The 24,333-nt window shown below is 44.9% G+C and overlaps 1 protein-coding gene across 8 annotated transcripts; it reads right to left on the reverse strand.

The window, feature by feature from the left end:
- Positions 1-408: 408 nt before the first annotated feature.
- On the reverse strand, positions 409-22,046 carry TBC1D2 (TBC1 domain family member 2). 8 transcript variants are annotated; one of them, XM_039733157.1, is made up of 14 exons: positions 21,686-22,046; positions 19,504-19,991; positions 18,744-18,876; positions 17,720-17,861; positions 15,304-15,428; positions 14,529-14,713; positions 13,067-13,453; positions 12,121-12,231; positions 9,228-9,415; positions 7,816-8,286; positions 6,596-6,716; positions 4,094-4,279; positions 3,421-3,542; positions 409-2,746 (listed from the first exon to the last, which is right to left on the reverse strand). In XM_039733157.1, exons 2-14 carry the CDS (start codon positions 19,909-19,911, stop codon positions 2,536-2,538), a joined length of 2,790 nt encoding a protein of 929 aa, XP_039589091.1. In that variant the 5' UTR covers positions 19,912-19,991; positions 21,686-22,046; the 3' UTR covers positions 409-2,535. The 8 variants fall into 8 exon arrangements, with proteins under 8 accessions (XP_039589091.1, XP_039589093.1, XP_039589090.1 ...); XM_039733159.1 differs by lacking the exon at positions 21,686-22,046 and adding an exon at positions 21,476-21,675 and having other exon boundaries at positions 15,310-15,428; XM_039733156.1 differs by lacking the exon at positions 21,686-22,046 and adding an exon at positions 21,476-21,675.
- Positions 22,047-24,333: the final 2,287 nt, after the last annotated feature.

Genomic DNA, 24,333 nt, shown 5'->3' on the forward strand with positions numbered 1-24,333 from the left:
TTCAGTACCACTGAAGTTTATGAAGTAGAAGGAAAGTAGATGAGAGCCCATGAGGACATGTGAGCTTGGCTCCAAGGTGCAGGTCTTTATAGGTCTTGCAGATATTCCTGCATTCACCACAGTTTAATAAAGAATGACCACAAGTGACTGGTTATCAATATGACCAGAGAAGATGGTCCTCAGCAAATACATGTGGACCAAAACCAAGAGATGCAAAAGAAGGAGGACACAAAACAAAAGAAACTTATAACAACCCTCACATGCCTTCCCTTCCAATTTAATTTAAAAATTATTTTCAGAATTCCCCATCAGGATCAATACCTTGATCCTTATGTCTATGTCAAAAAAGTTTATGTATCACATAGACCAATGTTTATTATATACTGTACACATGTCAGGCTGTGGTTTAGTCTAATAATACATGTTTCAAATGTCTTTATTATTAACATAAGGGTAAGTCAGGAGGAAGGATTTTTAAGCTCTTACAGAAAGCTCTAGGAAACAAAATTTTAAGTAAACTTCTAATTTTCATAGTCTTGATTTAGAAGATAATGTCTGTAACAACAGCAAAATTCTGTGTGCACTTGTGAACATAAGAGTATAAATAAATCAAATAAATTAGATTAGCAATATCATCTGTGAAGAAAAACCTTCTGTCTTTTAGACTTCCCTATCTACATGGCATACTTGTACAATGAGTTCTTTTTTTTTTGAGATGCTGTAGTAGGCTTCCAGTAACATTTTCTTCTCATCCCATGTTTTTAATGTGTGCAGCTCTCGGTGACCTTTAGGGGATCTATCCAGTCTTCCCAAAACTTCACTTCCACTTTGATTACTCCTATGCTGTGTGGTTAGCCTCCATAGCTCTCTCCCATCTCAGTCTTCTATGATGCATTGAAACTGGCGGACTTGTCCAGTGAGGCAGACCGCATGTCTCAGGTGAACAAGCAATGTTTCCCCTAGAGTCTGTCATCTTGGCTACAGTCCACAGGACTGAGAACACTGTGGGCTACGAATTCCTCCCCTTCCTTCCTCTACAAGCACTCACAACTTGAAGGGTTGGGTTATCAACCCCACCAGATATTTAAAGAAGGCATAAGCCACTTGGGTTCAAGGTCAGTCTAAAAACAGAGCAGACCCCCCTTATAGCAGGGTCTGCTGCATGCTGTCAGTGCCAGCACTGCAGGCACACCTGGAGTAATATACCACTTAGCAGAAAAGTGGGGCAGCAGGATCTGCCATCATGTTAAGGAAAAGAAGTTGTATTTATCTAAATACTTGACTCATCCTGGGTCTGTGGAGGGCTGAGCTGCACAGGCAGGGTATCTAGGCCAGGGGATGGGTGAGCCTGTGAGGCAGGGCAGAAGGCTATCAGACCCCATTCCCTGAAGCAGAGAGGGCATCTCTGTGTGCTAGACCTATGGAGTCCAGCTCCTTGGTTCAGGGGACATTAATGGTTTTTTCTAAAGAATATCAAGTCATCTTTTTTGACCTTGTTTCCAGGGTTTTCAGGTTCACTACCAGCCATATGCAATGGACAAAACACCTCCAGTATCATAAACTCCTATGAAAAAGCCCTTGTTCCTCCCATAATGAATGGAAGTCAGAGAGAGGGATATCAATGTAAAAACCCAGCACAGGAGGACTGTAATTGTGGGGCAGAGAGATGGCCAGGAGTGAGGCTATCAGAAAATCCAGCTGTCCCCATTAAAAGTCCACATAACACTAGGCCGTGCCTGCAGAAAGGCTGGTTTCATGCAGAGATTAGAGTTCCTCCATAGGGCAAACTCACCAGCACAGAGTGATGCCAGGGCCTGTAAGCTAAACATGAGGATAGAAAGCTCACAACATTTCCCAGCCAAGCACGAGACACACCTTGTGCTCCCATGAACTTCCTACAGGAACCAAACTGGAGAAGCAACTCTACTCTCACAATTTGTTTCCTTGTCCCAGCCTGCATCCCATGGGATGACGTCCTCCAGATTTCAGAGCCTTCACAGACCTAAACTTATCTGGAGACTGTGTCTTGATCAGTAACAATGTTAAAAACACTCTCCTGGCAGCTAGCTGCTGAAGGCACCCTCTAAGAGAAGTCTTTTTCCTGACCAGTTCAGAAGCTTTAGGTAACAAGGGAGTGTTCTTGGTTCATTATCTCTGGAGATTTTACTTGTCGGTAAAGATCTCATTCAAGCCTATATCACAAAATGTATAAAAGCCCTGCTTGGTCTTTTGCATCATGTCAGTTCCTGTCATGACACCACAACTGATATTTCTTCTGCACCCTCAGCTGTAATCCTGAACTGCACAGGACAGGATGGGCTCAATGGGGAGAAATACAGAAGAGGATTAAACTCCTCTGACACCTTCCAATCCATTATAAATCTGATTCCAAATGGTCCCATAACTACAGCCTTGCTTATTGGGGCAGATGAACTCCTGTGACCACACTTCCCCCTCTGGTCCATTTCTTACTGACAGTTGCTATTGATGACCTTCTGCAATATGGGAGGGAAGTGATGACAAACTCTCTTTTTGTTAGCTCTCTTCTTCTTCTTCTTCTTCTTCACTAACAACCTCCTCCAGGTCCTGAGGTCCCTGCTCTGCTCTCTCTTTCACATAGGCTGCCTTGATCTGTTCAAGTTCACACAGCTCTGCCTCCAGCTCTTCTCTGTGCATTGACCGACGGTTCCTCAGCAGTTTCATGGGGAAAGGGTTTAAGTCATTGAAGGCAATGTTCATCAGCTTCCTACGATAGAAAGGACAGCTGTGGTCAACTTATTTACTGGCTGGTAAGACATGGTAACAGATATACCAAGAGCATTCTGTGGCATGAAAGAGTAGGGGCAGACTTCAGCTCTCTGAGCTAAGAAGTCACCAAACAGCCAAGTCTTAAAGGGATTCTTTCCCACACATACACACCAACCCAAGCAGTACTTCACATCCCACCTTTAAAGATATCAATGTGCAGCCATCATTTAGGAGAAAATGGATCAGATGCCAATTCTGATGGCCTGTCAGGGAGGAATATTCCTGATGTTGAGCTTTTCTGATCACAGAAACCTTCATCTCAGAGACATGCTGGCATTCGAGGTCATGGGTTATGCTATGTTCCCAAACACCCCTACTACAGCTGAAAAAACCCAACAATCACTAGCACAAGTACCAGCTGCTACAAGAAGACTGACCCAGACTTTGTGTCTTGCTCTGCTGTAGCATGCCTTTGCTTAAGCCAAAAAGATTTTAAGTAATGCCATGAAGGGAAAGTCAAAAAGAGAAAAACAGATCCATGTCCCATAGTCCTATCAATGCATCTGCATCTCTCTTAATAAACTAAATAGTCACAACTCCTGTTAAGCTTGCCTGCCAACAGGCAAGCAAATACAAATACAGAATGGAAGCTTGTCTGCAACTCAGTCCTACCTGCCATCCGTGATCATTCTTGTGAAAAAGCGTAGGTACTGGTAGATCTCCACACTGTCATGAATTCTTAGGATTTCCTCCTCATTGTACTTAAAAATCGCAAGAGCATAGCGGAAAATGACCTGGAGGGTTAAAAGGTATTTGAGTGGATAAAGTTTTAAATAACTTAAGGTCCAGGCCATCCTGGAATGAAAGACGGTGCTGGACACATAGCACTGCAGTACAGACTAGATCCAGGGTTGCTCCTGCTCTCAGAGAATACCAGGCTCTACAAAAGTACCCCACAGGGATTTCACAAGGGTTCTGCAGTTCGCCCTATGCACAGGGACAATGCAGGACTCATTTTCAGATACTGTCTATCTTATGTTCCCTTTATCTGTAATGCTCTTAGTTGTGTCACAGAGCAGGAGACATCATGGCCTATCGGGGAGATGTTTTGCATAGCACAACTATCCGCTAAAAAGTACCAAGTGCACAGAATCAAAGACTAGGTCTGCCTACTAGCAGCAAGTACATAGAAAACAGGGGCTTGGAGACATCAAGGCATGCCACCAAACAGGCAGGGTAGACCAAGCAGTTCAACCTCACGTATGCTTGATATATGTGTATGCCCATCATCACTATGCCACAGAGGTTGTACAGATGGGAGGAAGGCTTAGACTGAGAGTTGTACCTTAGTTCCCTCATACAAGAAGGCATCCCACACTCGCAGGAGGATGTCGCTGACCAAGCTGTCCACAAAGGCCACCAGAAACCAGTTGAAGGTGATGAGGGAGACATCAATGTGATATTGTTCAAAATGAGCCATGAGGCGAGGCAGCTTCTCGGACAGGAAGTCTTTGAAGACTCTCTGATCTACCTAAGATTGACAAAAAAGAAAACAATGAAGTCCTAGTCAAGAGCAGTCCTGCTGTTAGAGGAGAGGAGTGGTGCAACAGGACAATGGCCCTTGCACGTCAGGGTCACCACTGGCACTGCCTTCTACACCCTAGGAGGTGTAGAAGGTGAACCACACCCTAGGAGGAGCTGTGTCACCCTTGAGCCAAGAATGACACAAGAACAGACGAGAGACCCAAATGCAAGAGGAGAAAAGAAGGCTTTACTACAAAAGATCCTTCAGTTTTTATAGACCGATACAACACATTCCACTTGATTGGCTAGTCAATAAAAAACAGCTTTCTCACACACCATCCTTAAGAAGGACAGGAAAGCAACGTGGAAGAACACCACCTGCAGATTGTTTATACTAACAAGTTATCACATTCCTTCAACTCCCTAAAATTGTCACAAGCCGCTGTGAGAAATGATTGCCATTTCTCTCTCCCTGTCCAGCTGGCATCCAAAGGAGCAGAACATCCTTTGTCTCCCAAACCTTCAAACTCACTAAGCAGTGTACTTGTATGTGGCATCCAGAGCAAAGCATGGAGCTGAAACAAGGCCTAGATATAAGCAGATATGTTCTTCTCACGCAAAGAATCATATTCCTTCCCAATCTCAAAATCAAGAGGGAAAATCTGACACATTTTCCTGCACTGGTCTTACTGGGATTTTCTGTGATACCATGAGCATCCAATTGAATGACAGGCATTAAAACCTGCCCAGGTCTGCAGGACTCTGCATGGCCCAGCAGACTGAACAATTTGAATACGTCTAACTTTGGAAGCAGAAACTGATCTTCTCACTTAAGCTTCTCTTTGTGGTCTGAGTACTGTCTCTGCTTTGCTTCTGGTTGCATGAGCCAAAACACAGACATGCAGTCAGTGAAATCCTTGATACAGGTTTGTAAAGGTTTCATGTTAGCAGAGCTGTGCTTTCTGGAGGGTAAGTGCTAAAGAGCAGGGTCATGTTCAGGGCTTCCCTCTGCCGTATATTAATGCCCCAGCTGTATCAGCCCACTTAGCTTTGGCACAGGGGTACAAACCATACAGGTAATATGCTTTGTCTTCAAAATTTGCAATTTTACGTTTTTCAGCCATCTCACTTTATCAAGTCAACCCACAAAGCATCACCTCAGATGTTCCTGTTTACATGGGTTTTGGCTAGACTTTCAGATACCAACCATGAGGTCAGAAATTCTTTCCAAAGAAGACTTTCAGCTGACAGTGTTTTCTCACCGAATGTAGGCGAGCCTCTTCAGTCTATAATATTTTCCCTGTCATTCTCTACTTGTTCAGTATTGAGTGCTGCCACCTAAATCCCACAGCTAACACAACCTCCTCTGGAGAAACATTTTGCTCTCTTCAAGGTGATTTTAACTGTTTCCCCCATCTGTGAGTTGGCCTCTCCACTACCACACCACTGTCCCAGTAAAAGTTAGTCAACAAATTCAGTGGTATCAGTCACACTCAGCTACTGATCTGGAAGCCTCCTCTACTGTGGGCCCATAGACAAAAACAAACCTTTTTTTTCCCTGAAAAGATCACACACAACAGAGACACCATGGTCACAGCAAGGCTTACCAGACCGGGCACTGATGGGTGTGGGTGGTATGGGCACACAGTTACAATTCCTTTGAAGAGTTCATTTATCTCTGTCTGGCTGGGAGGACATAGTATATCTGACACAAGACACACTGAAAACCTTGAAATCCAACAATTTTCAATCAGGTGGGTAAGCTATTTGCAGCATAACAGTTGATATCAAAAGGCCGCCATCTTTTCTGATGTGCAGAGAGCCCCACAGTGAGAACTAACACCATGCTAGATCATGAACTGAGGCAAATATAGTGAATATAAAAATCTCAGCATTTTCATCCATGCGTATATGGCACTCTAAAGACAGAGTGCAGCTTCAAAAACTGAAGGGCTGCAAAACGGTGCCCTCCTCATATTCAGTCTATACATACCAGAATTTGCTGCTTCACCTCTATTAAAGCTTCTTTAACATAAGTAACTGTGCAATTAATGGGCGCTTTCCATCTGACTAACCTGATTTCATTTTATTACTCGGGAGTGGTACCTCATTTCCTAGAGCTGGTGACCAATTTTGCTGCTCTGTGTGATTGTAACAATTTTACACTCTCAAGTCTCCAATACCTCTGCAATGGAAGGGATTGTAAGGTGGTATCACTATCCTGTGAGAAATCAAACACACAGTAGGTTGACTACTGACTTTTAAATCTTTACTGCACATCACGGTACAAGAGTCCAAGCAGATGCGAGGGTACTCAGCTCACCTGTGATGTTATTAGTGTGTCACTGTAGTAGTCTGCTGGCATTAGGTTCTCCACAATATAGACTAGACACCAGAAAGCACTTTCCTCATCTTCAAGGACCAGAAGAGCAACAGCTGCCAATCTGTGATGGACAAGACACAGTGAGAGAATTCAGTACTGCAGGAGGAGTCATCAACACAGGAACTGAAGAATACAAGAGGTCTTTTTGCATGTTTCCAGCTCCATCAGCATCCAAAATATCAAATGTGGCAGGACAGCCAGACAGAGGCAAGTGATCTGGTTCTGAAGGAACCACAGGGATGTGATTGTCTTTCTCATGTGGCTCTGTCAGAACATATGGAACTGGTGTGACAAAGCCAGGTTTCCCAGCTAATGGAATCTTCTGTAGATCTGCTGAAGTTAGTAGTGTGCTGATCTGGGTTACTTCAAATAGAAGTCACACAGAGGTACTTCATATTATGTGATATAGTTCATCTCTCCATACATTCTTTTACAGCCCTGACCTCCTTCAGCTGTGACTTACTGCCTTTTAGACAGACTAGAAAGATTATACCTTATATTAAGGGCTCTCTGGAGGAAAGTTTCTATTGTCCTTCTGAAGACCATCCAAAAATCATTAGGAATAAATAGCTTACACAGACCTCCCTCATGTGAAAAGGTCTAACTAGAAATTTCCTTCTTACAGCTAATGCCTACTGCCTTTTCTACTTGGCAGCACAATTCTAAGAAATTTAAGTTCATCTTTCCTTCTTTAGGAAGTGAAAGAAACTTTTATATTGTCTAAATCTTCTCTTTTCCTGACAGAACAACTGTGGTTTCCTCAGTCTCTCTTTGCGTCATTTGCTGCATGCTCCCTTGCATGTTAACACTTCCCAACATTTCCTCCAACTGTTCTCAGGTAAAAAGGGAATCACTACTTCACATTACTAAAATTAAGCTCCAGCCTCGTGGTGTTATTCTGGGACTGCTTCACTCTTCCACCTACAGCTATTCTTTCCCATTCTGTAACTATACAGATGTCAGGCAAGTGCATCCTGCTGCTTTCTGGATCCCAGTAACAACACTGGATGAAAAATAAGTCACCAAATGCAGAATTCTGCAATTAAATACCTACAGCTAGGACAGAACTGTAGAGAGGTAAGAGTCTGAGGCTGTTTGCATCACAGCCTAAAGCATGTGTCTACACCTTTTCAGTGCCATCTCATGAAGAAACAGCATACCTGTTCAATCCCTGGCAGTATCCAATGGCAGGATTGTGCCAGGAGAACGCCAATAACACCCTCCGGAGCCTGGGGATCAGCTGGGAGGTGGGAGAGGAGAAATGCTTGTTGTTGGTCAGTGTGCGGGGCAGGTCAAGCTCAATCTGCCGGCAGGCCGGGTGCTCAGTGCTCCTGCTCTGCTCCAGCAGCCGCTGGTAGTGGCCAGGCACTGGGCTGCAGTGCCGGCTGACCATCCACCTCCACACCCGCTGACGATGCTCCACTGGGATGCCACTTCGGATCAGACTCTTCAGCTCTGCACAGGGGTTCAGCTCTCCAATGCTGTTCCATCTGTCACGGAGGGGCTTTTCCACCACTTCCTGGCTCCGCAGTTTGTTGGACTTTATCTCAAGGGCTTGAATTTTGGCCAGGAGTTTCCAGTCCTCAATTTCATAGTCAGGTACAGTCATAAACCCGTACTCATCATACTCACTGGAGGAACACAAAGCAGTGTTTAGTCCAAATGACAGTGCTGGTACCTGTGTCAAGGACACTTACTGTTTGGGATCATCCCAGCTGCAGCCTACTGCCAGGCTCACATCACCAATACCAGAGCACAAGAACTTGTGGGTGTGCATCCTCCTATCCCGCTCCTTTTCCAGGCTGCACTATGATCTGAGAAATGCTCCTTAGGCCTCAACTTCACTTTGTTGTGCTGTCACTTAATAGTAAATCTGGGTTTTTCTGATACTCTTGTAAGGGATTTTTTTAAGTGATCTCAAACACTCCTTTGTAACAGTACTCCTTCGCTTCTCTGCATGTGACTGCCTACCTCAGAGCCTTAAAGAGAAATGAGAACCTGCAGCACTGGCATACACACACTAACTCAAATGTAACTTTGCTCTGAGCTGCAGACCATCCTCAGCAGACCCCTCATCAGCTCCTGAAGAAATACTGAGCTCACCCTGTATACCTTCTCCCTGTCCCGTCCCAGTGCAGAGCTCAGTAAGAGAGGACTAGAAAGGCTTTGGGACATGAGATCAAAGAACAGAGATCCACAGTCCCTTCTGATGTCTCCTTGTACACAATGCGAATATCTTACTGATGAGAACACACCAAGAGTACAGATAGTACAGCTTGTAAAGGTTTGTACACCATCTGTCCACAAGGTGGGAAACTTATAAGGTATCATCATATTCTTGATAAAGAGACCTAAGGGGTCTCATCTCCAAAGCTATGTGGAGAACCTGTAAGACTGACCAAACAGATAAAATGGGAACTGCTACAGAACAGGGGCCCTGACTGTGCAGGAAGGCATAGACACAAATGTAGGCCCTGCTCTAAAATGTTGTTAGATGTATCTTGCCTGCAAACTTCCCTTTGCAGACAGGCTTCTACAAAGCTGTGAATATCCCCGTGCTCTCAACTCTTACCTTACAGGGTTCAAGTTAAAACCTTCTTCTGCTTCTTCCTTCACATCCCACTGGAGAGCTTCCTGGATGAGGTTCTTCACCAATTCAGCATGCGAGTTGGGCAGGCCAGGCACAGCCTCCTGCAGCTTTCTCAAGACTGTCAGATATTTGCTCTCCATCTGGCAGTTTCTTGCTTGCAGACAAGCACACTGATGTGGAAACAAGAAGGAAAGAGCTCGCTCAGTGGTAGTCCTTCCTGTGTTACCACTGCTCGCTACTGGCCTGGTCTGCACTTAAAGTAAAGACCTCTGCAGAGCAAAGCCCCAGGAAACACATTTAGTAGTTTTCCACAACCAGTGGAATTGCAGCCATGAATAAATCATGACAGCCTATGAACAAGCACAAGCTGCAGTAGCTAGCATGCAACAGAAGTTGCTTATTGGGTGGGAGACCTACTACATCATCACCTACTTTAACTACTGCATTGCATCAGTAGATGGCCACACCCCACCAGATCAACTAAGGACACAGTCTAAGAGCCAGCTCTGCAACTGAGTTCTCTGCTGCCTTTTCCCCTCATCCTCAGACAAGCTCTCTACACCACAGTGAGCTGTATCCTGACAAAACATACCACTCCAGAGACTGAGCTGTAGGTATAGCATTTTCAGGATACATGGTAGCACCACAGACTAGGAGACCACATGCCCCTCAGCATCCCCAGTCCCATGGCACTGGTACACATCATTTCTCACGCACAGGAAGCCCAACTGAGATCAAACAGCTGGACAGTACCTGCCACCACCTTAGTCCTGCTCACAGAAAGCAAAAAAAAAAAAGAATAAGGATTATTAATGCACTCCACAAGTGGGGAACTGAGGCCACATAGGTGACAAGACTCACCCAGTGTCTCACAGGAAGCTCAGTGAAGACTCCTGTTCAGTGGGATGCAGAAGTTGAAAACAAGAACAAAACACAGAGAATTAGGTTGCATATAGAGGGGACAGAAAGGAGCATGGTTTCTTTCATACTACCACTTTAGTCAGCATTTTACCTCACACTGAGCATGCTGGGCTCATGTGATTACCTCCTTTTTGAATGTTATGGAAGTGTCAGGATGAGAGGGCAGTAAGTTAGGAGGAAGGCAGGGCTTCAAAGAAGTAGAAAGCAAACAGATGTGAGAATGACAATAACAGTCCAGAAGCAGCTTTTTGCCCTGTCCCAGAAGTCATGACTGTAAAGACATACCTGTAGGGTGCACTGCCCCATCTGAGGCCACATTACAATCTCGGAAATGCTTGTTAGGCCTCAGTCTTGATGAGCAGCACCTGGACTAAGCTCTTGTGTTTATTAGAAATATTGTCTGCTCCCAGGAATTGGTGCTAATCAGCTTTGGTTTTTAACAAACACAATTGGGAACTTAATTTTCTTGTAAACTCAGGTGGAGGAACATTTTTGTCATCAAATTTTCAAAAGTTACCAATTGCAGCCAGGATGGCAAATTACTATGACTAAAGGCAATTCTCTTATAAACCTATAAACAGTGGTCCCAACAGTTTTGAGCTCTCCTGGACCATAGTGGGCTGTGACCAGGAACCTCCCTTTGAGTGGGGCCTCTCAGAGCCAGAGAACTCTCAGATTTGCTGTACTTGGAGCACCACTGCCAAACAACGATGACAAAGCCTGGGCCAATACCCCCACTCCTTGAGGCTCATTCCTTTGATTTCAGAGAAGATGCAGACATCTGACATGAGCACTTCACTGAGCATGAGGGAGAATTTTCACAGGTACCTTGTACGTACTCTAGGTCTGTGTGAATATGCTACAGAAAATGTACCTGGAATATTAGTTTCTCAAGTATTTTAGGTTAGCAAGTAAGTTAGGCCTATACGTGAGTTACTGTTGTGATTACAGTAAATTCCATAGAATCTTTGTAAACTGTTTAAATTCAGCCATTGTTTAAGTGCTGTTAAGTTTAAATGCATTAAAATCTTTAGGCCCAAACTATTGTTCAAGTCCAGAGCTAAGTTTTGCACAGGAGTCCACACTGAACCTTGTGGCTCAATGGGAGGGCCTCCCTTATTCCCTTTATGCTAAAGCTTTCCCATCCTTACCCTTTTCCATCCCCAGCTTCCATATAGATTTTTAATTGATTTTAGTTTTGGATTGACTGATTATAGGTTAGTACTATTTCATCTTTGTGTGCTTTAACCATCTAGTAAGTAGTAGAGTGAGCCTTGGCAAAGAGCTTAGCCATGCTTTCACTTCAATATTGAACCTGCTACGCCTAACCTTTGCCAGTGATTCTTTAAGCAACCTAAGACACTCATTCACAATGATACCTTAAAACCCAGGGAAGTAAATCCTAGGCAAACCCACAAAACAAATGCCAGCACACAGCTCCAGCCTTGAGAGTGGTTCAGGACCAGAAAATAGGGTTAGACAAGTCTGATAGTAACCAGGTTTTTCACACTTACAGAGCTAGAAATAAAAATACAACTTAGGAAAACATAAGAACTCTGACTTAAGTGTGCTGCCAACTAGCAGTGCCAAGTCCAGAAGAGAAACCATGACTAGATGGAGCCAGGACTCAATCTGTCAGCTCTCAGAAAACTTTTCTGATTGCCTACACAGGGTTGTTTATTAATCTGCATAACTGAAATGCAGAAATTTGGGTTAAGTTTCAGCACCTTTAAGACTGAGCTTCTCAGGTATTTTACTTCTGTTGAAGAATTAAAATTATCTAATTATATGTCTAATTTGGGAACAACACAAAGCAGTAAAGAGGTCACACTAAGAAAAACACTAAGAAAGCTTATTCCTTGTGGGTCAAAATGTATTCTGGTGCCACAGAATAGAAACTTTGAAAATAAATTACTAACAGTTCACACCAAGGAAAAAGGTCATTCAGCCTTACCTTCATTAGAAGAGCTTTTTCATTCTCAGCAACACTTGTCCACAGTCGAGTTACCTGGTGGATCTCGGAATTGAGAAACTGGTTCTGGGTTTTGTACGCATCAATATCATCCTGCCATGAAGCAAAACAGTCACACAAGGAGAGCTCTTGAGATGCTTAAAATCCCTCCCATTTCAGGGACATCAGATTAAATTAAGGACAATAAAATATCTCAAAACTTCTGTGTTCTGAGGAGCAGACAGGACTCCCCAGTACAAATATTGCCTAAAAAGGAAATCAAGGCACAATACTGTCATGCATCAGCAAGACACTTGAAAATGCTAAATGTGCATATACACTTAAAACACTGGAGAGATCCAGATCATAAAAAGCCAGGGATGCACTTAAATAAGATTAAGAATATATGTGTTTTGTTTGGGTTTTGTTTGGTCAATTGGTTTAATTTTGATTGGTTGTTTTGGGGTTTTTTTATATGAAACAAATCTTAGCCCCATGGCTGGCAGGAAAAATGAACTCTCCAAGAAAGTGGCTCTTTCGGCAATTCTCCACCTGACACTAACCCATAATTACAGCCATGCACATACAACAGCCTGCGCCTGAAAGAACCAGGATGTATTGGGAAACTGCAAGACAGAAACATAGAGCAACGAAGTAAGTGAAGGCAGCAAGTCAGGCTGCAGCTGTGAAAAAAAGAAAGAAAAGAAAGTGGCAGGCACTGAATGATGACAGGAAGTCAAACAAAACAGGCTCTAAGCTGAAGCTGAAATTGACCCAGATGCTTTCTAGGACCCTACTGGCATCAGGTGAGCTCCTTCCACCTTCCTCTCGTTTGGAGAGGGATGGAGCAACCAGCAGAAGTATATTCTGTGCTTAGTGCAAAGAACATCCTCACACTGAACCTGAGGGCATAAAAATAGACCCAAAAGACGTGTGCCATCTCACACACCTTCAGATGCTCAATCTCCTCCTGCTGCTTATACAATGTCTCTACAGTGATAGTGTTGGCTTCTTGCAGAGGGTCAGAGAGCTCTCGGGCCATCTGTTCTGTCAAGGTCATGATGACTTCTTGTTTGGCATGGTTCTTCTCCATCAGAAGCTGCACATGTTCCTTGAGCTCCTGAATATGGCTGTCTCTCAAAGTCAGTATCTGCTCCAGTTCCTTCTTTTCTTGTTCAAGAGCTTCCAGTCGACTTGTCAGATCTGCAATTTGTCTCACTTTGTGGCGCACCAGCTCCAGCCTGTCCTTATCTTCTGCTGCAGTGAGATACGTGCTAGATATTCGCTTCTCCTGCTGGGCTGCTTCCAGAGCTTTGTGGAGAAGTTTGACCAGTTCCTGGAAAGGGAATGCAAAACCATCACATCACTGTGCTGTCCAGGGCAATGGCATTATGACAGCACAGACCCAACAGTGAAATATCTTGAAATTGACTCCTTTCAGAAGGAAAACAATACAGAAATCTTGAATCCACAGTGACACCACGGTGAGACATTCTGCTCTCAGAGCTGGGCCCGAAAGGTCTCTGTGGCAGTTCACAGATGACTTGACATGGATTGGTAGCATAAAAGCTGCTGCCCATACTATCTGAACTCTGGCTTTCCTACAGTCATTCTTGGGAGGTCCAGAAGCGAACATGGAGATCTGGTCAGCAGTGTGGTAAAGTGGGAGGGAAATAATGCAGTCTGCAACTACCTGTGCTACAAGAAGGAAACTGCAGTATTCATTTTAACTTTCCTTCTGACAGAGCCCTCCCTCACTCTATCCTGCATGAAGGCATGGAACCATACCCCATAACACACTGCTGATTCAGGCTCTGCCATCTCAGACACTTAAGAAAGCATATCAAGGATGTACGTAACTGCCCTACATGGGACTTGGCTCTCCTGCCTCTTCAGCTGGAAGAGCTACCAGCATCATTAGCAGAGAACCTGGCATTGCTCAATGCTTTGAAGAACAGTTTCATTCATGAGAGACAGCCCTTGCAGTGACCTATGCCCTGACTTCTTACAGCCAAATCACACCTTAAAGGTGGGTCAGTGTTCAAAAAGAATGATCTGCTGTTACCACCGTGACTCCACCTGGCAGTTCTCACCAGTGTCACAGTACCTATTCAGGACTGTACTTAGTGAGCAACAGAGATGCAGAAACAAGATAACAGCAGAGTACACTTGGATTTGTTTTACCATCCTCTTACATCTACTGCACTTCCTAGATACGGTTGAAGGTCTTCTTTTGTGCTGGGCACACTTAGGCACACACAAGGTGCTAACATCAGGAGCTTCAACTGGTCTCCTGTTACTGCCTGCTGAGTACTTCTTAGTGCTTTTTCCACACCAATGTGTAAGGGAGTCCCTGTGACTAGCCTCAGGGCCCTGACCCTTAGAAATACCAGTCTCTTCACCATACTCACCTTCTGTGACTTGACTTCCTCTGTGAGCGTCAGAATCTGTTGCTGAAGGACACTCACTTTATCCACTGAGGTCTTCTCTCTTGACAGTTCTTCAGAGCCTAGGAAGCCACTGTTCATCCACCTGGCCTTCCTAATCCAGTTCAGCCTGGGCCCCATCCTCCCATCTTCCAAGGTCCCTTCCTTAACTGAGGGGAGATAGATTTCATTTAGACAGAATTACTTTTCTACTATGGACTCCAAGTCTAGCTATGGGAACTCAACAGTTCCACAGAGAAGGCTGACATACAGGACACGGAAAATTGACCCACAGGATTGGTGCAAAACCAGTAGGGATGAGACACCGATATGCCCACAATAAACAAAATTGTGATGGGACCTGTTAAACCCACCTTGCACCCTGCTCATGAATCTGGCCAAAAGCAAATGGAAGTTACCACCATGGAAAGGTATGCATGCAGTAGAGATGCCACACTTAGCTTGTGACTGTACAGCAATTATACTTTTACCTCAAAGAAATAAATCTGGTAGATTTTATTTCTTTGGTTTTTTGGGGGCTTTTTTTGGCTTCTGCAGGAGGTTCCAGACGTAGAAGATAGACACAGAATGAGCCTGAAGTGGAGCCAAAAGAGTCAGTCTTGTGGCAACAACACAAGAGACTTGAGACAATGTAATAGAGTCTCATATCCCTTGAAAACTTGCCACCATCTCATTTCCATTCCTGCTAATCCCTGCTAGAAGGCATCCCAGGCAGCTCACACAGCTTAGTAACAATCACCTGCACCTTCTGCCTCTTGCTCCTCATCCACATTCTCAGGATGCTCTTGGAATTCATCAAAGCTAAAGACATTCCTGCTGCTCCCCCAGAGCTGCTTGGAGCCACAAATATTGTAGACAGTGTTTCTGAAACAAGAAAATATCAAGAAAGACAGCCTAGTGAACAGAAGTCATGATCACTGCAACCAGCCAGTGCATATTCAAACTATTCAATTCCTTACCTCTCCCCTTACTTCTCACCTCTCCTCCCAAAACTTATCTCCTTCATATGCTGAGAAAATGAACTCTTTATAGAATTGGTGGATTTGAGGAGAGCAAGGCTGTAACCAGTGTAAAGCAGGAAGATGCCACAGAATCAGTACAGCACAGCAATGTCAAACCAGATGATCTTTCCCCATGTGCTTGAGCCCTATACATAAACACATCAGATCAAAGAGAGGGATCAAAGGTAACAGTAGACCAATCACATCCTTCCCTCTCTCCTTCACTTCCTTCATCCATCCCTATCCTTAGTTCACTGCAGAAATCCCCAGCTGCCAAGAAAGGCTGCCAAGAGAAGCTCAGTTACCTACAACACAGCCAAAACTGGGACAAATGATCACATGTGAAGTAGCCATAGGTCCTGTGCTCTGAAACATTTAATAAATAACCTTGCCAAAGGTTATTTACAAAGTCATAAACTAAAATGTAGTAAAGAGTTTCCGGAACAAAACTGCAGTCAGACCCAGGAACAGTTTGTTACAACTGCTGCTATCAGATATTGCCAGAAGCACTAAGAGATGACTTTACAGAAACACGGGGAACTACAAATGTACAGGTAGTTTGTGTAAAACCTGTACCAGAAAGCATGCATACAAGTCTTTTTCTTCTCCTTCTGTGCTGTCCTTCAACTAAAACAAAAAACAAGTCCCTTGTTTTGAGATCTATAAAAGATTCAGTGGTCACTGCTTTCCTAACTGTAAATGAAGTTGCCATTTAGGTACTATTACCCTTTTGCCTTGCTACTCTAAGGCTCCGGAGCAGAAGAGCAGACATTGCAGACCTCGGAGAACATACTGGTGTGTAAGACTAGCAGACCTTCAGTAGTCTGCAGTTACTACTCATCCAATGCATGCAATACATGCAATCCAACGCATGCAATCCAATTTTCCTACTTTTCCCTATTAAATGCTGCACCGTTTTCTCCATGAATCTATGGCAGCTCAGGGATCCAGATGTGCTACGCTCATAAAGAGCCAGCCAAACGGTGATAGGGTCTGGCAAAATGTTTACTGAACAAGGGGAGCAATACAGCTTGAAGCTGGAAAGAGATAATTGTTACTCAAGCTCACGCTTGAGTAAAAGCTCAGCACGAGAGCAGAGGCCAAAGACATGTCTGTGTTAATTTTTAATCAATGTAAGTAGGAAAGAATGCATAGCCTGAAAAACAGAACAGCTGACTTTGAGGAACTACAAATATAGAGGTAGTTTGTGTAAAACCTATACCAGAAAGTATGCAATACAGGTCCTTTTCTTCTCCTCCTGTGCTGTCCATCAGCTAAAACAAAACAAGTCTCTTATTTTGAGGTCTGTAAAAGACTCAGTGCCTGCTGCTTTCCTAACTGTAAATGAAGCTGCTAACAAAAAATTTTGGTCTCATGAGGGAATCTTTCTTCATATAAGCATCAGATTGCAGCTGCAGCAGTGGTGGTAAAAAAACTGCAGGCAACTTCCACACCAACAGTATTTGGCAGGAGCCTAGCTGCCTACCACACCTATGGCTACCTCATTTTTGATGATGTGTAAATAAATGACTAGGAAACACTTACAGAGATACTGATGAGGTTGTCTTTGTGAAACTGTAACTTCCCAAGACTATAAACTTTTAACCTGATGGGGCTATCCATTTCAACAGCAGATAGAAGCAGGCAGTAGGAATACTAACAACCTCAAAACTCAGCAAGCAAGAGCAAGTTGTGCAGTCAGGCCACGTTACAGCCTCAAGCTCCTTTTCCCAGGAGTTCCTGCTTTGGAGAATACACTACAGTCAAGGTCCTTTGAAACTACTAATGGGCTTCTACGACTGCCTACTGAGTACAGCTGAACACAACCATGTGCCCTTCCAAGACTGCTGTGCAGATGCATCACACTAGGCATGCAAAGTACTGACTACACTGAAGAGAGCTTAACCTAGTCTTAGGTCTGCTACCAGGATCTTTGCTAAGAGAACTAGATTATGTGAAATGCATCAGAACAGGGGGACGTGAAAGACCCATCTGCAGGAAGTTTACTTTGGCCTGGACTAGCCTCCAAAAAGGTGCTTCACAGTTCTCCCACCTAGGCAAGAGTCCCATTTCACACAATACACGACAGGCAAGGAAGGCACACAGTGGCAGGCCAGCATGTCAACCATACTGCAGTTCTTTTCATGCACTTACTGTATCTCTGTCCAAGGGTGCTTAAGGGAGATGTTCTGCAAAGCAGTAGATGTTTGGGGTGCAGGCAAAGATGCTGCCTTTAAACCCACTGCTTCTGTTGGTGTTTTCACAAGAGGCAGAAAGTCTTCATTATCAACTACATCTACAAATGTAAAAACAAAGTAGGACAGAGAAGCAAATTAGCAAGACAGAATTCCATTGGGCTTTGGGTCCTTTGTGTAATCTGACAGCCACAACAGTTTACTATAGGTATACATTACATGTTCAAGTGGTCAAGGCCAGTAGGGTAGGCTTCCTTAATTTTAGGTCAAATTACATAAGTTTCCATGTACAAACAGAATGATCTCCTCAAGGATAATCAAGTGATTTCAACCATATATATGAGCATGACTAAAATTAATCAAAATTTTACTGCCCAAAGGTATAGGGAAGGAGAATCTTGCTTCTCTTCCGACATTCCAAATCACATTTGATAGTTTTAATGTGCAGCTATCACCCTGCAAGGACAGTCTGTTACCAAATTTTTGCCTGCTGTAGCAAGATGCCAGAACCTTTTAGAGCAGACACTTACTAGGGAGGGTATTACTTGTTTCAAACAAAATGTGCATCTAGTCATTACCAAACAGGTGGATACCCTGGCTGTGCCCTCCCCTGATCCACTGACCTGTCTACTACCACTTTCAGGAATGGATATCTTCAGCCCACTGCTGAAAAAAACCTTACTTGCTCTAAATTTCAGAGGCCTTGGTAAGGTGATATATCAAATGTGTACATTTCACATGAGTGAGGAAAATCAAGATGATCACAAGACACCTGAAAATCTCCAAACACATGCTGTGGATTAGGAAGCAGCTTACTCACTTTTGTACATAATAAGGCAGAAGTGTCAAACATTGGCCAAGTACTGATAGTTGGCACCTGCATTTAAAAGCCTGGCCAAAACTTTTACCCACTTCCAGATGAGGAACACATTCATCACCAGGGGTTTGAAACCAAAAGAAAGGCTAACATGTGCAACACCTACTTGTTCTTCCAGCCAGAGGTTCATTCACAAGCTGGGAGCTGCCCACAGGAAATCTGCTCTGAGTGTTGCAAAATTCCCAACGTCTCATTTGCAGCTGCTGCAGCCAGTACATCATTGCCTGTTTGCTGATTGCCTAACAAAACAGGAAAGGGAGGGGAATCATCTCATCAACACAAGACACAGCCTGAGGAGATGACCACCACTTTCCTGCACAAGCCAGCAGGAAAAGAGGTCAGCTGTATCAAGCCTATGCTATATCTGTATCCTCTGGTCCTAACACTGAATTGGGAAGACAGAGGAAATCTTAAGTATGGCCTTAAGAAGTAGAATCTCAGCAGACCACTGACCTAATTTCAAATGTGTTTTGGTTTATTATGGTCCAAGACTAAGCAGAAATGTCCCAATCATTTTAGACAGGAAGCATTCCCAGAGCTTTTTAACAATTACTTACACAGAAATAAAAGTCCAGCAAAGAATCCTCCTGGAACAACCATTTTAGACAGAGGGGTTCATTTCTGGTCTGTAAATTACATATGGACTGCAGGACTCCTCAATTACTTTAATCTGGCACACAGTTCAGCTTTTATTCCTACTATTAAACAACAGCCATCTCACAGGTAAAGAGTCCCAGACTTGCCAAAACAACACAAGTAATTTACGTCCAAGTAGTAGCATCCAAGCTATGAGGACTCAAATGAAACTCAAGCTAAAAGATAGCTTAGCACAAATATGTCTGTCCTGAGTGAGAATTTTTCATTACCTTCAAAGTAAAAGTTCTGCTTGGTGTTCTGATCTCAAAAACTCCTTCCCCATTTTCCATTTTGCAGTCAAAGCTGGCACTGGAGAGATCAATAGACCCCAAAGGATTAATGTCCTGGGCAGTTCTGTAGTACAGTAAACGACATTTGTTTTCATCGTAAAAGAACCAGCGAGACTTCCAGGTCTTGATTGGCCCCTTGATGCCCAGCTTATTTAAATAGCCACAGAGTTTCTTTTTGAATGTTTCTGTGCTGGTTTTCAGTGGTACATCTGCCAGTTCTCCAGGAGAAGGAAGCATGTCTTTCTCTCTTGCTGAGGTTCCATTGCTGCTGTTAGTATCTGGATCTGACTCCACTAAATTGCCTGGAGCAGCAAGCGTACATGCTCCACTTTCTGGTCCTTTCTTCATCTCTTTAAGGAAGTAGATTGAAACAGGAAATTCTCTAGATAAATAAGCTGATCCTCATTATATTATTACTGTCACAGAACCTGCAGACAACAAGAAAAGGAAGTAATATGTTCAGGTCTGCTATATGACAAAAGATACTTGTTAGCTTTCAAACTACCCAGACAAGGTCTCCAACTCTACTTTTGGTCATTGCTCCCTGCCCTCCTCTGCTCAGATGACCTCTAATACCTGTTTTCTCCCTTCTTCATGCCTAAATTAGGCTGCACTAGCAGCCAAGAAACAGTACCATAATCTCTTGTGGCAAAAATATGTAGAGCCTGTGAGCATACCAGATCAATAGCAATAACCAGGGCATTCAGTACTTAACGTTAAGGAACAACTGCAGAAAACATGGCAAGATAACAAGCTCTGGGGGTAGGCACATAGTCAGGTCAAGGAATTGCAGGTAAGTGTGTCCTGGTATTTGCACTGAATGTTCAACTAATATTTTAAACCATGGCATATGGTGAAAAATCCAGTATTATGCTGTATCCTTATGAATAATTCGTGTCAGCTGACTACAGCTTTTAAAATGTCTACATGTTACATGTTAGTTCTTCATCCAGTAGGATGGATTCATGTGATGGATTATGCACCAGAGAAAGTAATTCTGTGGTCATTGCAAAAGAGACTTGGTTGCCTTACTGACCAAAGTAACCACCTGGGTCCCAGAAGTGTAAAAGAAAAAGATGAAATTCAGGCTGGAGGAGATCTTTGTAAATCTCAAGTTCTCGCATTTTTTGAAACTTCAATTCCCGACACTAACATAGCTGAAGCAAATATGTGAGCAAATAAATCACTGCAGTGTTAAGTTACTGTGAATCCAACTGCAGACACAAAAGTATTCAACACAATATCCAGCTGTATGGCAACATGTCAAAGAGATAATACAATGGAGCACACTGAAATCGTTTCCCAAGCTGATCTTTTTCCTCTGCTCTTAGGAACAACTTGTCCTCAAGACTGAAAGAAGGTTTATACATCCTAGCACTGGCTAAGCCCCATCATGTTTATTGCTGCCCCCTCCTGTTCCCACATTAGCTTTACAGACAACTATCAATAATGTTCACTCTTTGTGAAAAGCTACTTAAATTCTTTTAGCTCACTCCCACGACACTGTGGATCATGGTGCTGAACACATTCACAAACGCCAACAACAAGCACTCCTTCAGAAGGTGTTGCCTCAACTACGCTTCTGAAACACACACAAAAAAACTTCATTTCCAAGCTGTTTTTGCTTGTCACAAAGGTAATATCATCAGGAGGAACAAACACTCAATTTTCTGAAAGAGACGCTGGGGCTTTTATGCCAGTACCAGTATAAGTATCTTCTGTACCCTCTGCAGATTCCATCACACTTCTACTTCTTACCAGGGTGATGGTCCATGGGTCCACACCATGAACAGGACCAAGCAAGCATTTTAGGTAATTTAATTTAAGTTATTTAGTAAGCATTAGGTTCAAGAAACAAGTTATTAGGAACCATGTCAGAGCTGCATTCCAAGACCTCTAGATAAGACCTCACCTCCTTAGGGGAAGTAATGAGGAGCTCCTGGAAATCACCGTCTCCTGGCATAAAGCTATTGCTGCAAGCACCACCAAGCAGGTACACACAGCAACAAATCCAACAGCAACAGAAAAGCAGCGTCTGTCTCAGGTTTTCTCCGATCCAGCTACTGCCGGGGAGCTCTCTGAAAGATATGTTTAGCCGAAAGCTGTCCCGACTCTGACTCACCAATGAAAACGGATCAGGGCGGAAAGGTTCTTCCCTTGCAAGAACCTTTCCGGAGCTGCTGGCGCGATCAGCACAAGGCAGCCCCCGTGGCCACTGCCCGCGCCTGCCGCAGAGGCGCCGCCCAGCCCAGCTGCACCGCGCGGGCTGCCAGCGACGGCGGCCGGAGCCTGGCACGGGGCTGGCCGAGCCCGGCACCGGGCTGGCCAGAGCCTGGCACCGGGCTGGCCGAGCCTGGCACCGCGTGTACCAGCGCCCGGCTGGGGCGGGGGGGCAGCCGAGCCGCTCGCCGCTCGGGGATTTTGGGAAGGGGGGGAGGGAAGTGGCGGCGCGGCAGCCCGCAGCTCCTGCCGGGAATACCTGCGGTGGCCGCCGCCCCGCGCTTCCTGCCGGGCCGGTCTGCGGCGGGGCCGGCGGGGCGGGGCCCCGGGACAGCGGCGGGGACGCGGCGGCGGAGCCGGAGGGCAGCGGGGCGGGGGACGTCGGCTGCAGCCCCGGGAAAAATAATAACGATATCGGGCGTTTCGGGAAGAAAGTGATTAATCAGGGCGATGCGACCCACGGAAGGCAAGCAAGCAGAGAGGGACAGCTGCTGGGCTAGACGGGAGAGCAAGTGCCGTCTGCCGTGGGGGCACTTCTCCCCTGAGCTGCAAAACCACCGGGTGGTGGATGCAGACGCTGCGAGACGAACGGCTGTGCAGTCAGCTGCGGCAGCTCAGCTCAGCCAAGCCCATTTCACAGGGTAAGAGTAGTGGGAAATTGTTGAGTTGGGATATTGGAAGCTGATAGGATCAAGCTGCGCCAAAGGAAAAAGCCTCTGGAAAAGGTACGGCAAGGAATAGGGGTGTCAGACCACCCTAATGAAGCAGTGTAGGTCCTGGGGGCACAGGGGACGAGACACACAGCACAGCCAGGTTCACATGCTCTCTGACATTCGCCTTTCCTCCTGCCAGTACAGCCAGGCACTGCTGGCCTTGGCAGGTGCTGTACTGGCCCGGGAAACCACTTCTTATGCCTTTATCCCAAAAATAAGGAGTCTGGATGGCTTTAATTTTCCTCGTGTGCAGTCACAGTTGTACCTTTTCCACTGGTCTCAAAAAAGCTACTCTCTGAGTTCAGAAAGCGTTACTGAGTTTTATCACTGACTTTAGCCAAGTTTCATACCAGAACAGCAAAAAGCAAACCTGTCCAGGTGTGGCCCATCTTAACACTGGCCTAAACTGCCAAACTGTGGAGCACATAAAGCTGATTACAACATGCAAAGTTTACAGATTGCCATAGCAAAAAACAATTTGTCTCAGATTTGTCTTTTGTTGGTACTTGGCCAGTAGACTGGATTATAGAATCACACAGAATTGTTAGGGTTGGAAGCGATCTCTGGAGACCATCTAGTCCAACCCTCCCTGCCAAGGCAGAATCGCCCAGAGTAGAATGCATTGAGGTAGGATTTTAATGTCTCTGGAGAGGGAAACTCCACAACCTCCCTGGGCAGCCTGTTTCTGTGCTCTGCCGACTTCAACATAAAGTTCTTCCTCGTGCCAAGGTGAAAGTTCTTGTGTTTCAGTTTATGACCATTGCTTCCCATCCTGTCACTGGGCACCACTGAAAAGAATCTGGCATCATCTTCTTGTCACCTGCCTTTGAAATATTTGGGTGTATTGATGAGATCCCCTCTCAGTCTTTTCTGGACTGAACAGGACCAGGTCCCACACTCTCCTCATAAGAGAGAAGCTCCAGGCCCCAAATTATGTTTGTCTCCACTGGACCTTCTCCAATAGCTCTATGTCTTTCTTATCATCAGTACTGACTGAGTCTAGCTCCACTAGGAAAAGGGGGAAGTTTGAGGAGTTTAACTGATTGCACAAAGTCCTTCTTTGCCCTGAAGGCTGAACTACCTTCTCCCCCTCGGCCACACCTGGAGGGAGGTGGCAGAGTGTGACAGAAGCAGTGGCATCAGGACAGCACTAACCTGTGTGAAGGCTGGCCTGTAAGTGCCTTGGAAGCCTCAGCTGGAGCGCTTCAGCTGGCTAGTGCCCAAATGGCTCCAAAAGAATCATCCTGCTCCCACTGTCTCCTTATACACTGGCACTGGCAAGGCTGCACATCAAGTGCCGTGTCCAGTTCTTGGCTGCTCACTTTAAAAAGGACATTGATGTGCTGGAGTGTGTCCAGAGAAAGGAACAAGGCTCACGAAAGGATAGAAAACATGTCTTATGAGGACTAGCTGAGAGAGATGGGGTTGTTTAGTCCCCAGAAGAGGAGGCTCAGGGCTGACCCCATTGCTGTGTAAACTCCCTGGAAGGAGGGTGTAGTGAGGTGGGGGTCAGTCTGTCCTGCCGTGCCTGCAGTGAGAGGACAAGAGGAAATGGCCTTAATCTGCGACATCGGAGATTCAGGTTAGATATTAGAAAAAAAAAAAAATCAAATTGTCACTGTCAGGATGGTCAGGCATTGGAATAGGTTTCCCCGGGAGGCGGTGGGGTTTCCCATCCCTCGTGTTTAAGCATCTGGATTTGGACACGGGGTTTAAGGGTTACAGTGGCAGTGCCGGGTGCATGGTCGGACTGGGTGACCATAAAGCTCTCCTCCAGACTCGGCGATTCTGTTACTCGTGCGGGCTCACAGAGAGCCGAGCTCCTGAGGGCTCGCAG

This window comes from Passer montanus, unplaced genomic scaffold (genome assembly GCF_014805655.1).
Source record: "Passer montanus isolate IOZ18808 unplaced genomic scaffold, ASM1480565v1 scaffold84, whole genome shotgun sequence".
NCBI lineage: Eukaryota > Metazoa > Chordata > Aves > Passeriformes > Passeridae > Passer > Passer montanus.

Excerpts from the sequence above, each read along its gene's own strand:
- TBC1D2 (XM_039733157.1), bottom strand. The coding sequence starts at position 19,911 with ATGAAGAAAGGACCAGAAAGTGGAGCATGTACGCTTGCTGCTCCAGGC. Across the intron at positions 6,717-7,815 it reads TACTGCCAGGGATTGAACAG|ATTGGCAGCTGTTGCTCTTC; the intron begins GTATGCTGTTTC and ends TGTCCATCACAG. Across the intron at positions 4,280-6,595 it reads ACACACTAATAACATCACAG|GTAGATCAGAGAGTCTTCAA; the intron begins GTGAGCTGAGTA and ends TGTCAATCTTAG.